The following is a 13,970-nucleotide window of genomic DNA, read 5'->3' on the forward strand; positions in this document are numbered from 1 at the left end:
ACGTAGCTACGGCTTTCACTTCAGTCAGCACGAAACTCGCTTTGGGACATTAGCAGAAGCAGTTCAAAAAAATGCGTCAAACTCTCCTCCTGCCCTCTACAACCTCACAGATAGTCCGTGAAAGTGCATTAAGGGGAGAGATGTGCGTTTTGTCTACCAAAACCAATAATTTATATTTTAACTCCAGCACCAAAGCTCTGCAATAAAGCATGGGACAAAGACCTTACACTTTAAAGTCACCTACACAAGCTCAGACCACTTTTATGATAGAAGCTTGCTCGCTGCAAGCTGCAACCCCGTGGGCTGGAAGAATAGAGGGTTTCACTGGGAAGAGCTGTCACACCCACCCACGGGTGATGTAAGGAAGAGAGCAAGCCACACAGGTGCCAATGAGTGTAGCTATAAGTTATTTATTCTGCAAAATAGAGGTATCTTCTATGGAGTTGAACACTGGAATCACAGCATTATGAATTGAGTTGTGGAAACATTATGACAGCACGCACACACGCAGGCACACGCACGTACACCTACCCACACGCGCACACAGCCTTTGTACAGGCCCCTACTCTTGCATTATCCAGAAGGGAGCCCTCTCTGCAACTTTATTTGTAGAAACCTGCAGCGAGGGTTGCATTCAAGACCCCTTCCCTTATTCACAGGGCTTCCAAGGGGCAGAGGTCGGCCGGGACGAGGTGCATGGCACAGGCAACACGTGTGTGGAGAGCGCAGCACACGCTCCCCAGCCCAGCGCTCAGCACATCCCGGACAGGAGTTAACTCTGGGCAGAACACAGCTCTCAGCTGCAGCGCTCTCATCCCTGCCTCAGTCTTTGCTCACGCAGCCGAGCGCTGGGTGGTCGGAGGAGGCACATTTCCACGTTAGGACACCGTCAGCGCTCCCTGCTCGCCATGGTCCATGTTCCAAAGCCGGTAAAACTCTGCAAAGTCCACGTAGGGCTCTACGCGCCCATCTTCATCGGGCTGGAGCGAGTGGGTGGGTCGGGAGCGGAAGAGACCCCCATCCGAACTTGAGCTGCTGCTCTGTGTGTGGGTGTTGGTGGACTGGAGAGTCACAGTGGGGCTTTGGCTGTGGAGAAAGAGAATACAGACATCTTTATTTTGCCCCCCATGTGCAACTTTGCACACAAAAGGCACCAGAATAAGTGGCAGTTCTTCACAGATTAAACCATCCTTTGTAAACAGGTAAAAGTTACAGCCCTCCTGCTCTGTCAGCGCACTGGCTATGTTGAGAAGTGTGTGGAACTGATGAATGCCAAAGACACCTGCCTCACCTTTAACTGGACAACCTTAAGTACAACCAGACGTCCGAGGGGAGAAGGAAGGGGGAAAAAGGGAAAGAAGGGGGAAAAAGGGAAAGAAGGGGGAAAAAGGGAAAGAAGGGGGAAAAAGGGAAAGAAGGGGGAAAAAGGGAAAGAAGGGGGAAAAAGGGAAAGAAGGGGGAAAAAGGGAAAGAAGGGGGAAAAAGGGAAAGAAGGGGGAAAAAGGGCATGCACTCTGCTGGCCTCCTCATACCCATTCAGAACAATCTTTACGGGAAGAGTCTGGCAGCAGCAAAGCTATTCTTGCATGACCTGTGTTAGAGCCAAAGCAGCCCTGGTGTGTCAGCCTCATTGTTTTTGGAGCTACCAGAACACAATAACCATAGAGCTTCTTCACTTTTCTGTTTGTACACACTCCACCCTGTGCCAAAGGCTGAATTCAAACCAGAGCCATGAGTACGATCCTGCAAAGCAGATCCAAACAGAATCCAGGTCTAACCTTTGTCATTTTTTCTACCCTGGCCTCCGCCTCTGAGGAAGCCAGCTTGTGCAGCACCACCTCTCCTGCACATCCCCCTTTCCTTATTAAAAATGAAGGGCACCCATACTCCCTCCGTGCACAGCACCCAACACTCTTAGCACCCAACATCCAAAGAGAAGGGCTGCTTGCTGCCAGAGTGCCCTCCGGTGACAGCAGCAGATGCTTCTCCCAGGGCATGTTCCCAGAGCTGGCTCCAGCGCTGCTTGCTTTGCTCATTCCCACCCCTCACACATCGCTCTCCAGCCAACAACTTCGGCTGGCTGTCAGTACTGCAGCCAGGAGGGCTGTGCTGCAGATAAGGGAATGAGTGACGGGTAACTGACAGGTATCTCTCTGCTTCCCAACCACTTCACCCTGCGTGAGGTACGGGGGGCTGCGGGTATCAAGAGGGCAGGGTATTTACTTAGTGAGGGTGGGGGTGGCTTCATCCAGAGTCGAGCTGCTGTGGGCACCGTTGACCATCTGGCCTTGGGAAGGCATGACAAGGGACAGCGTGACACTTGTCTTGCTTGTGCTTTGGGAGCTGGAGTATGGCACGGAGACTGGGTAGACGCGGCCTCCTGGGAAGTGAGAAAACAGAATTACAAACGCAGGTGAGACATCAGTGACCGATGGTGCACAGCATCAAAGAAAGGTCAAAGGAAGGGTCAAAGATCCCAAGGGAAGAATTTATATCAAACTGCCTTTCTTAGATGTAAATTGTTGCAGACTCTAGACCTCAGAAGCCAATAATCCGTTTAATAAAAAAAATCTACACTGAGCACCTCCTCTCCCAACATTAGGTCAATGCCAGATCAATCAAGAGGATTTATCTTCCACCCTCTATTGTTTCCTTCTCTCCGCAGCATACCTTGTGTTGGTGTTAGCGTGGGCTGGCTCATCTCACCCAAGGGGTACCCAAAGTTCCTTACGAGCAGCGTCATGTCTTCGTGCCGGGGACAGAACTTGGACCGTTCCCCACCGCTGGCAAAAGTGTCGCAGTGGATCCTCTTAACACGGTCCACCACTGCTTGGGCCACAGCATCCAGCGAAGTCTGCTTGGCAAACTCTGTGGCTATCATGGCTGCAATTTCCTGGGCAGAGAGGGAAAAAAAAAAAGCAGAAGGATGTTTAGGAGATTCTGGAGGAAATCTTATCCGGCCAAGTGATCTAAGAGTTTTTATGGCAACTTATCCAGCTAGGGTCCTTGCCAGTCTCACTTGCTGATACGTGCCTTGTGCCTAGAATCGTCCCACTCCCTTTAAAGGGCTCCTCCTAAAGGGGCAGGAAGCTGCCTGGAAGAACTGGCTTGGCAAAGCAGCCCTCCCATCATTACAGGCTGGAATGGGGTGGCACAGGCACCCGGCCCAGGCAGCACTCACAGGACAGATGTGGAGGACGGCCTGTGCAGGAGAGCTGACACCCCTGCAGGAGGTCAACAGCTGAGGGAACGTTTCCTGTGAGAGCACACTCACCTGGTTGGCCTGCCCAGGCCCGTGAGCTGCCTCCAGAGCTTTGTAGAGCCCTTCAGACATAAGCACCAAGAAGCCAGTCACCCCGTCCAGCGAGTGCCCTCCGTGGATTTCAGGCTCTGCTATGATGGGCTTAGATTTAGCAGCACTGGAAAGAGACAGGGTTTTTAATAATCACTGCTTCCTCACTAGGTAAGAACAGAGGGTCATGAAGAAGAGGGACTAAAACCACAAAGCAAGTTTTTCTGACCTGAGTAGTTCAATATCAGTGTAGCCATATTTGACTTTGTAATCTCCAATGCGCCGAGTGCTTTCCTGCCCACGAATAGTTCCCACTTGTTTTATTTTCCCTGCATCCAAACCTGCCAGATTAAAAAAAAATAAAAATACAACGTTTGGGAAACTTGCAGGACTCCCTGCGGTCATACTGTCAGCAAGGAGAAAAGAAATATCCACAGCTAAAGAGAACAGTAAGATGAAGCAAGATGCCAAAAGATCTTTCTTCCCTGCAGGAAGGAAAGGAAGAGCAGTTTGCTCTGTTCCAAGGGACACCTTCTCATTAGCTGTAATCTGGGAACGAGAGAGGAGAGAGATGCACACAGCCCAACACTCACACCGAATGCAGTGGCTGGCCCTGAGACAAAGCCCACGTCCTGGTCCAAAGCCACCAGCAGCAGCTGGCCTGAGCGCACAGGCATTTGCTGAAAAGGCAGTGGAACATCTGCGCCTGTCAGCTCTGGACTGCAATGATGGGAGGAGGAAAGCAGGAAGGGGGAAAACATATGTGAAGGATTCTTATTTTTTCTTCCACCCTGTTATTGATCCCTGTTCCTAAATTCCGTATGACAAATTCACTAATATGCTAACTTGGAGAAGGAGAAACGGAGAACTGTCTGCAAGGACTGAATTTGCTCAAGTGCTCAGATTGGCGTTAGCTACTCCTAAAACAAGGATAATCCGCAAACAGGTATTTAGTTTAATTAAGTTTAAGGGGATATACCTCTGCTATGTTGTATGTCCGGCAGGGACTATGAAGGAATCACATCTCAAAGAAAGTCCTACCAGGGACCATCTGGGGATAGCTGCTACGTGAGGCAGGACTCAGAGCAGACGAGCCACTTACCTGGTCTGTCCTGGCAATTCCCCCTTCCTGGTTATACCTGGAGCTAACAGGCAGAAAATGTTATTTTGAGATTTTTATCTAGGGATGACTGTCCTCAGTACAAGGTGAAGGCAAGGGTCCAACTGAAACTCTCCCTCTGAGTCAAACCAAGCCTCACCGCGCAGATGGCTCCACACCTACCCCAGCAGTAAGACACAACTCTGCCATCTGCTGCAGACCGAAGCTGACTCATCAACATGGCCTGGCTCATTTGCCAGCTCCTGGCAGGGGGATACAAGCTATCGACAGACACAAACACGGGGAAGCTCCAAGCACGCCAGAGAGGTTGTGTCTAAATCACAGCGACTCTCCTGGAGCACTGAGTGAGCTGCAATGTGCTGGGCCTGTGTGCCACACAGGTGTAAGGCCTCTCTCTCCCTTTCCCCAGGACAGGTGCAACACAGGCACCATCATGATAAAGAGTTTGGGGGATAGAATTTATCGCTGTGCTTCAACTTAGCCTCACAACAATAACCACTGGGCCCCCAAAACCCTGTGCACATTGGCTTTTTTCTACTGGCTCTCCCTTCTGTTGGGATTGCCAGTTGGAGAGCCACTGCTGCGTTGGATTAAGGTCAGCGTATCTAGCAGATTCCTGTTCCACTGTGGACTGCAGCTAAATTCGAGGTAGTGTTTTTGGCAGTAGAAAGGCTCTCTTTCCCTAGATTCCTGTATTCAGTCCTCTGTTTCATAGCACATGCCACTACTGCAGGAATATGAGTAAGGAAAAATAAAAAAAGAAGAGAAATGGAGTGAAACAAGACCTATCAGCAGAAAACTACCACACTGACAGCCTCACCAGGTAAGAACATAACTACCAGGTGAGCCTCATGAAGAATGCCAAGTTAGATCCACCTAAGCAAAGGCACAGAACATAAGTACCTCAACAAGAAGAGTCTGGTGCTAACAGTCACACAAGTGGCCTGGGCTAGTTCTAGACAAAGAAACACGCCAAGCATTGTAAAGGAAAAGGGAAATTGCCAGAAGCAAGATGTCAGTATTAGACAGAGTTCAATGGTTACTGATGTGAGAACAGTAAATGTCAGTGTTTGGTCTGACTCTGTCTGAAGTCTACCTGCTTTTTTTTGCAGTAGCAGCTTGTACAAAGGCGTATTGAAACGCACCATCCTGAGGGTGTGGCAGAACCTAACCAGCATAACTGTGGTTTGCCTCCAGAGGGGCAGTCACCTACTGTCCATCCTGCTTCTGCCCTCTGGCTGTGTGCTTCTGCTCCTGGCTTCCTTATCGACTCTAGTAATCGCACAGCTGGAGGGCAAATCAATGTCAGTTTGGCAGTCAGACATGAAACCAAGTCTCAAAATGAACAAAGGGGGAAAAAAAAGAAAAAAAGATAGTTTTCTGTAGGTTCAGCAAGCTGAACTTACTCACTCTGTAGCCTCACTGTGGCTAGACACACAGAAAAAGGCACTGAACTCGTAATTTGAAACCACAGCCCACAGGGAGCTTCTTTTTGTGGTCAGTTATTGTTTCCAGTGGCTTGAGTCATTCCTGGTGCCCTAGATAAACTGAGGCACGAGATGTTCTCAGATAAGAAGACAAAAATCAAGCACTCACCCAGCTGGGAGAAGCGAAAGAGTTCATCCTCGTTCTCTGTCGTATGGTCCACGTTGAGCTGAGTCACCTGCAGCCCATCCACCGTGGACTTACACAACAGTGCCCGATTGGTACCTGCAGCGGGAGTAGTGAGATGAGGCACCAGATAGCTCTGCGTTAAGACGGAGAACATATCCAAATGGGAAAGGAAAAGGAGAGGGGAATAAGGACAGAAAAGAAGAGAAAAGCTCATGTACTCTCTCTTCATCATCTCCCAGAAGTAGCCTTGCCCGCAGCATGCTAGGCCTGTTAGGCAGCTCTTCACTTAGGCCTGAGCCAACACCTCACAAGCAAGCTCTCCACTCCTCAGCAAACCTGCACTACTGCCTCTCAACCCATTTTTCCCCTGTTCTTTGGACACATGCATTGCATCTGTCAATATCTGCAGAGATGATCACCCAGACCGATTTCAATTGGGCCTACAAGTAACAAGCATATCGCTCGTCGGCCACAGACCAAAGAAACTGCCCCCCACGTTCTGATTTCTTTCACTTCCTAGAGCTGCAGCCATCCTCAGAAATGCCTAGACTGAAATGCTAAGAACAAATGCTGAAATACAATGAACAACTCACCAACGTTGGCAATATAGAGCTTGTTGTTAAGAACAACAGCCACGATAGCCATGGCTCCTCCAGAGATCTCCTGCTCTACAACCTTCAATCTCTCCACAATCTTCTGGTACTGAGGAGGCAGCTGGTGGTGAGGAACACCCTGGAACCCAAGATTATGGGGGAGGCTTAAACACACAGTCCACAACACTGAAGCTGACTATGTAAGACATACAATTATTTGTTCAATCCTAACAAATCCCGTGGGTCTGATAAGGTTCTGGAAATGACAGTCCAGTTCACCTGAAGACCAGAATTCACATCTGCCCAGGTGCCATGCAAATTTGAGGCCTTGCCTCTCACCCATATCATGTCTTTGTCCTTGAAAGAGCCACGCCTCATGGGCTGAACACCTTTCCACAATATGTTTAGTTCTTTACTAAGAAAACCAATGATGTGTCTACATATTGCCAGTAAGAACATTGGGAACTCTGGGAAGCAGACCAAAACACTTGCTTCACTTCCCACAAGCTCCCAGAAGAGAACTACAGGGACACAATTTTCAATTACAGCTGCGCTCAGACCGGACTGACTAACGTCCCATCCAACAGTCTGGAAAGTAGGACCTCCAGAAATCTCCATTCTTAAGGCCACATTACCTCTGGTAGCTGGGACTGCAGGCTGGCCTTCTCTGCCAAAGCATCATCAATGGACTCCAGGAAGCTTCTTTCTACCACATCAAAAGCCTAAAAAGGGCCATAAGAGAAACTGAGCATTTATCCAGCACCTACAGACCTCTGAGACTACCCATCCTCACCTCTCTAAGACCGGTTCATAAAAGTGGTTGATCACTGTACATATAGACATTCGAGATCACATCATCATATTAAAATGCAATTATTTTAGTGAAGCTACTTAACAGCTTGTAAAAACAATCTGTTACTACTCAAAACAGGAGACAAAAACACACAAATTACAATCACAGCAATGTCAGAGACCTATCTGATTTTGTATGTTGATTGTAAAAACTTATCTATCACTCAAGAAAGTGTGCTCGCAAATCCATCTCCCCACGCATTAACTTCTCCTTTTCACTCGTTGTCATCTCCTTTACAGGCTGACTTGTTCCTACAAGTCCAGTGAAGACTGGCTGCAGCTTCCTGGAGAGCTCTCAGCAGTGTGCTGACAGAGCTGGGGGACAGATGGGTATGAGGTGGGAGTGAAACAAAGCACTACAGCTGCTCACAGTATGAGTACAATCACAACCATTGGCAGATGTTTCCAAGCCCCTCAGAAACCAGATGCTGCTCCCCTGGTGGCAAAAAGAGGGGGTGGGTAGTGTGAGAAGCAGGAGCTGTTCCCAGCCGAAGCCGCTTTACCTGCAGCAGGACTCGACGCACATCAGCATCACTGTGATCTGCGTGAAGCTGGCCCAGCAGCAGTTCAGCAGAGAGCCTCTGACCCACAAAGTTGGTGACCCGGTTGCCGTCATAACCATTGAAGACACCATAGAGGTAGCAGTTGTTCTCACTCCTATCAGAGACAGCAAAAGCAAAGAGGTCATAGATGGCCGTGATACAAAGACATATGTAACAAGTTCCTCCAGACACCTCCTGAATTCTCTGAGTCCTCTGTGAGGAGCTAAACATCACGTTCACCTGCCCTTGTGTCTGCAGGGATCCGTGATCAAGGCACAACCCGCTCACCTGAATTTTAACCAGTTATCTTCCAAGGGGTGACCCTCTGTCCCTTTGCCATCTGCGCTGTAGGAGCGGTTTGGAGCTGAGCCCACCCCGGAGAGATGGCAGGATGGCAAGTCATCTGTCCAACTGGGCTGCTGTTCCTGGGGGGCAGAAAGAGGAAAGAGACCACGTAAGCCCCAAGCAGGCTGAAGATGCTGGTTGAGCATGGGTTACAAGTCCGTCCCCACCCTCTTCTCACCCCTCTGCTAACAGGGCAGCGCACCCCCCAGCCGCTAACTCCCTATTCCCTGCCCCTCGCTGCAGAGCTGGATCACTTACCACCACCTCTCCCTCTGAAGCCGAGCTCTGGCCGCACCTCCGGCTCTTGCTAGCAAGAAACCAGAACCGAGAGTCGCAGCCGGGTCCTGCCCTGGGTGCAGCACAGCACCGCACCGCACAGCACCGGATGGGACCCTCCCGGCTGGCAGCGCTCCCCCGGGACAGGGGGGCTCCTGGGGCCACCAACAGCGACGGGGGGCCCCTCACACAGGGCTACCAACACCAGCCGCCCCCCAAGCCCTCCGGGCCGGCCGGGAAGCAGAGCTGCGAGCCCAACAGGGCCTCCCCCAGCCGGGACCGGGGGCAGCGCGGGGGGCTCCCACCTCCCCGCCGGCACCGGGACCTTCCCGGCCCCCGGGCCTCCCCCTCAGGCGCTGCGGGGCCGGGCGAGAAGGAGGCGCGGGTCCCCCCTCGCACACACCTGGGGGAGTGCGGGAGCAGGGAGGGGGGAAGGCGCCACTCACACTCTGCAGCAGGCTCCTCCTCTGCGCCGCCATCTTGCAGCAGCGGCCTCCTCCTTCCCCCCGCCCTTCTCCTCCAGAGCCCCGGCCTGGCCTCCGCCTAGCGGCGGGGGGAGGGCGCTGAGGGGAGGCCGACATGTTCAGGTCTGCAGGCAGGGGGAGGTCGCTGGGCAGGTTGTGGCAGTGCTCTGTCACCCCGCACTGTAAATAATGGTTCCTGGTGTTGGAAGGGAACCTCCTGTGCTCCGGTTTGTGCCCCACTGCCTGTTGCCCTGGCACTCGGCACTGCTGAACAGAGCCTGGTTCGGTCCTCTCTGCACCTTCAGGTCTTCAAAAAGCTGGCCCCAAAGTGCTGGAGCTGGCGGCACGTTGTTCTGCTGGCATGGAGTGACTGCTGAGGTCTGATCTCCAGAAAAATGCCTGGGGAGTCCTTGGGGGGGGCAACTGCCGTGGGACCGGCTGCCCTCATCTCCCTGCTCAACACTGCCAGCCTGCCTGCCCATGATACGTGCAAAAACAGAGAGAAATGCTTTTATTCACCTTTTAGAACCTATCTTTGTCTTTTTTAGGCTGAGGTGAACTGTGTCAGGAGGGACAGTTCCCACTTACCCAGCTCTGCTGGAGTGGGAGGAAGTCACAGGAATCAAAGGACATTGTGTATATGGTATTTGTCTTCCAAGTGGTTGATAAGTGAAATTCCCTTTGCCAGAACTCTGAAGCCTGTGAAGAGCTACCATCCTGGAAGAGACGTTTGTATGATTGATATGATTTTATATGGAAGAGACGTTTATATTATTTTTGCCCAGGGACGTGGTGGAGTCACCGTCCCTCGTGGTGTTCAAGAAGCGCCTGGACAAGGTGCTATGAGATATGATTTAGTAGGTTAGTGGGTACTGCTGGTAACAGGAGGACGGTTGGACTAGATGATCTTGTAGGTCCTTTTCAACCTTTTGTTTCTATGATTACAAGTCAGTGGAAGAGTCCTCCAGGTGTGTGACTGGTGTGTCTTGAAGTGCATGATGACAGGTAAACAGGCTGCAGCACCAGGGCGCTGGGCGAAGAGCACATTTCTCTGGGTGAATCCAGGCTGAAGGTGCTTCAGCACGAGAGGCTTGCAGTTTCGGTCATGTAGCAGCATAGTTGTGGTGAGGGCATGAGTGTTAAGTAGTCTTGACTTCCAGCAGCCACTTGATACTCTTTTAATGACATCTTTGTGGCAAATATATTAGATTCAGATGCACTTCAGAAATAATTGCCAGTTAATTAACCTCATTCTATGGAATGATGGGTTTTGCTGCAGGGGATCCTGCCAGAGGATTCCAGCTTCCTTTCCTGTAAATCCTTTGTCTATTGTTTTGTTACATCTCTTCCAAATATACAAAGATTTCAGATCCTTTCCCTTCACACAAGACTCATATATATTCAGCGATTCAAGCAGACTTAGATACGGAGGCAGAATTACTTTTTAAAGGCTATATTTGTGAAAGATAGAAGAAAATGCTAAAATTAGAATCTCAGTCTACACACAAATTTTCATATGTTTAGCTTTATGCATAAGCTTGGTTTCACCAATGTCATTTGAAGTATTCCTGTGGGTAAAGCTGTGAGTGGGTACAAATAATTTTAGTAATGGAGCTCAAGTCTGCATTAAAATTAAAAGTAGGATGGATGGATTTAGTACTAATGAAGATCTGTTTTCTTACCAGGATCAAGAAAAATTCCTCGTGCTGCAGAAATCTGCCTAGAACAGCATTGTGTGTGCTGCTGAAAAGCAACAGGCAAGTTTATCTGCTTTAAAACACGATGTCACATTTTCAGCATTGCAGCAAAAGCTTATGCTTATTTAATGACATTCAAGGTTGCAGTCATGCACCTTGATGAGCACAGGCAGACCCTGTCCTTGCACAGAACACCACTGAAATCAGCAAGGCTTCAGATGTGCTCAGAGACTGCCAGGGTGTATCGCATTGCAGGACTGGGGGTTTAGGAGTCATTTTTATCTTCTTATGTCTGCAAGTCTTTCTGAAACTAGCAAGAGTGGAGTCTGCATGTGTCTGTGATAGGGCAGAATATGATCTCAATGAGTAAAACAACTTTCCTAAAGGTATGAGACAGAAATGCTGCCATTTTCCTTGTTTGTACAATGACTAGTCACCTCTTTGTAGTTGTATGCCCTGTTCCTAGTTTAAATGTCTGACTTCAGCTCTCAGAGTCACTGATCACCGTCATTCCATTTTTTTATTATTCTTTTTTTCTTCCTCATTTGGGCTGGAAAACAGACCCGGTGCAAAACATTTGCTGTTGGTGAAAATATTTGTAACAGCTTCAGGATATTCCTGTGGCTCTGTCACTGAGCTTCTGCCCTAAGACTGAGCAAGGCCCTTAACTACTTAGTCTGCAAAAAGTGAATAGTTTGATTTGCCAAGCAAGGCTGCTTACAATGCTAAATGCATGTTTGTCCATCCTTTTGCAATCTTCCAAAGGAAAGTGCTACTGAAGCTTGTTTGCTGCTTTATGAATACCTGCTCACAGAGACCAGCATCTTTAAGCAGTACTTGCTAGATGGAATACTGCACCGACAGAGCTTCTGTTGCTGTATTGATAGTGCTTATCTGTTCTTTGTTTTATTTATGCTTCCTACCTTCAGTAAATCCTCCCAGAAATTCAGCTATATACCATGCTGTATTCTCATACAGCAAAAATCTCCCCAGGAATGCAGGATATCAGTCACTGAACTCATCCATGCACCAGTAAATGAATTGTCTGATTCAGTGACTACCAAATCTTCAGCTCCCTCTCCCGTGTTAAACTCCTGTATTCCTCATTCCTCTCTCTCTCTCTCTCTCTCTCTTTGTATTTATTGTTTCTCGTTATTCTCTGTTCCCAATGCCAGGTTTTATATACACAGTATTTCTGGTGCCAAGCTGTACTACTTACAGCCTTCCTGTTTTTGCAAATGTTTTCTCTGCAGAAAAAGGAGAAGCACGGTCACTGTGCTGGGCTAGAGGATAAAAAATGAAGAATATTATTGAACACCCTGCCCCAAGGAGCAGGGAGCACAGGGCAGCCCCAGCAGGTGCTGCGGTAGACATTCAGACATCCTACACAACGGGAGGCAATTACAGGATCGCCAGCAGAAACCCTCACATCAGTTGTTTTTTCGCTGCCGATCACAAGCGAGATGTGTTTAGGGAGATTTTTTTTCTGCCTTGTTTTGCTAATAATGGAGGCTGGGGCTGGAGAACAAAGTCATGATTTTTGGCAAGGCTTGCAGCAGGTGATGTGGAAGAAAAGAAGGGTCTGTGACAGAGCCAGATTGCTACACTTGCTCAGCACCTACCATGGACAGAAAAGGATGGTGGAGGGGGTGGCATTGCAAGCTCCACCCTGAGCTCACCCCACCTACCTCTGCCAACTGCAGCCCGATGCTTCCCACAGGCACAGATGCCCTAATGCTCCTGGCTCCTTTGTAAGCTGCTATTTCCAGGCAGGCTGGAAAGGCCAAGAAATAGAGATAAAGCAATAGAGAGAACGAGCATGAAGAAAGGAAGGAGAGCTGGAGGAGAGGAGAGGAGAGGAGGTAGCAATTTCTTCCCTTAGCACCTGCCAGAGAGTTGGAAAGCTATTGCGAGGAGAAAGGGAAATGGTGAGGGAGCGTTTATCCCCCCAAGAGAATGAGATAAATATCACTGTGAGAGAGATTTTGTACAGAGCTGTAGACCAGCTGGAGTTTTGAGGGAGAGAAATGAGGTTGTTTCATTTGTGCTGAGGCATATGATTTTTCTGACTTCTGTGATATGCTAAATAAAGCCCCATCTCCCGGAGTTCTGGGATTATGTGAACTTTTTAAAAAAACTTTATAGTAGGATTGTGTTTGTAGATGTCATGCCTGCAGGGAGAAGCTTCAAAACGTGACTCATAAGAGCTTGAAATACCAGAAAGCAATTAAAAAGATTTCAGATGATTAGAAGAAACAAACTCATAATGCTGGAGTCTTACTCATCGTAAATGCTTGTTTTTGACAATTTGGTCTCAGCAGTTCTTAACTCCTCCCGTTGCTAAGACATCTCTAAAACACTTCCACCCCAAAAGCTAGGGCTGTAGGAAGATCTTTTTCCAAAGAAAGATTAATCGAGGGACAGGTGGGTATATCAGTGCTTTTGGGTATATTATGTGAAGCTACAGTGTGTGTGTGCCCAGCTGTACCCAAGAGGGGAGCCAGTTTGGAGGACTGGGTACAGCCAGCTTACCATCGTGTGTCTCTGCTTACTGTACTCAAGTTGCACAGTGGTAGGCACGTTACATACCCAGGTATTCGGGTGATGAGCAGGAAGCTTTATCTAAACATTATCACAGGATAGTATTTTGAATTTTATTTTCATCACAGAGCAAGTTGAAATGAGATCCTTTTTTAATGGTGGGCTATCTATTACTGAAACCCAGTCAGCAGTGTCTTGAGAGCTTTTGTTTCCCAGTATTTGGTTATGTTTTGAAAATGTGTACTATGCTAGACATCCAAGCAATGGTCACACACAGATGAACAGAAGTGTAGAAGTAAAGACACATTGAAATAATAAACAGATCTGCTTCCCTTGGTGTGAAAATATTGGTGTTCATACTATATTTTTGCATGTCCTCCATACACACCATCTATCCCTTTCATAATAAGACTCCCCTTCTAATACGGTACTTCAAGCTCCTTCTCATATTTTCCTGCTGAGTAGGTAAGAGACATTTGGTGGGTGCGATTTGGAACAGGCCAAGCAAAACAAGCAGCTGTTAGCTCCCTGGAAAGTCCCTCCCAATAAGGGCAGTTGTTCAGGCCTCTCTCCACTGATGCCACCGATTTTCACTAAACCTGTAGGAACGTGGTATCCTGGGCTCCAGCAGGAG

The 13,970-nt window shown here is 48.8% G+C and overlaps 1 protein-coding gene and 1 long non-coding RNA gene across 2 annotated transcripts; one reads left to right on the plus strand and one right to left on the minus strand.

Annotated features, from left to right (window-relative positions):
* Positions 1 to 394: 394 nt before the first annotated feature.
* Positions 395 to 9,354, minus strand: TAB1 (TGF-beta activated kinase 1 (MAP3K7) binding protein 1). Its single transcript, XM_083814996.1, has 11 exons — positions 9,081 to 9,354; positions 8,302 to 8,438; positions 7,975 to 8,128; positions 7,255 to 7,341; positions 6,620 to 6,758; positions 6,009 to 6,122; positions 3,522 to 3,633; positions 3,275 to 3,419; positions 2,671 to 2,893; positions 2,224 to 2,380; positions 395 to 1,086 (listed from the first exon to the last, which is right to left on the minus strand). The coding sequence occupies exons 1-11, from the start codon at positions 9,213 to 9,215 to the stop codon at positions 879 to 881; spliced, it is 1,611 nt and encodes a 536-aa protein (XP_083671122.1). The 5' UTR covers positions 9,216 to 9,354; the 3' UTR covers positions 395 to 878.
* A 339-nt stretch (positions 9,355 to 9,693) lies between these two features.
* Positions 9,694 to 13,683, plus strand: LOC310888417. Its single transcript, XR_014575902.1, has 3 exons — positions 9,694 to 10,103; positions 10,784 to 10,855; positions 12,049 to 13,683. It is a non-coding gene; the product is annotated as an uncharacterized lncRNA (long non-coding RNA).
* The last annotated feature ends 287 nt before the right edge of the window (positions 13,684 to 13,970 follow it).

This window comes from Anser anser (genome assembly GCF_964211835.1).
Source record: "Anser anser genome assembly, chromosome: 1".
NCBI lineage: Eukaryota > Metazoa > Chordata > Aves > Anseriformes > Anatidae > Anser > Anser anser.

Coding starts and splice junctions, on each gene's coding strand:
- TAB1 (XM_083814996.1), bottom strand. CDS start 9,215: ATGTCGGCCTCCCCTCAGCGCCCTCCCCCCGCCGCTAGGCGGAGGCCA. Junction 6,123..6,619: donor GCTCTATATTGCCAACGTTG/GTGAGTTGTTCA, acceptor CTCCCGCTGCAG/GTACCAATCGGGCACTGTTG. Junction 1,087..2,223: donor GCCACCCCCACCCTCACTAA/GTAAATACCCTG, acceptor CTTTCTCCACAG/CCAAAGCCCCACTGTGACTC.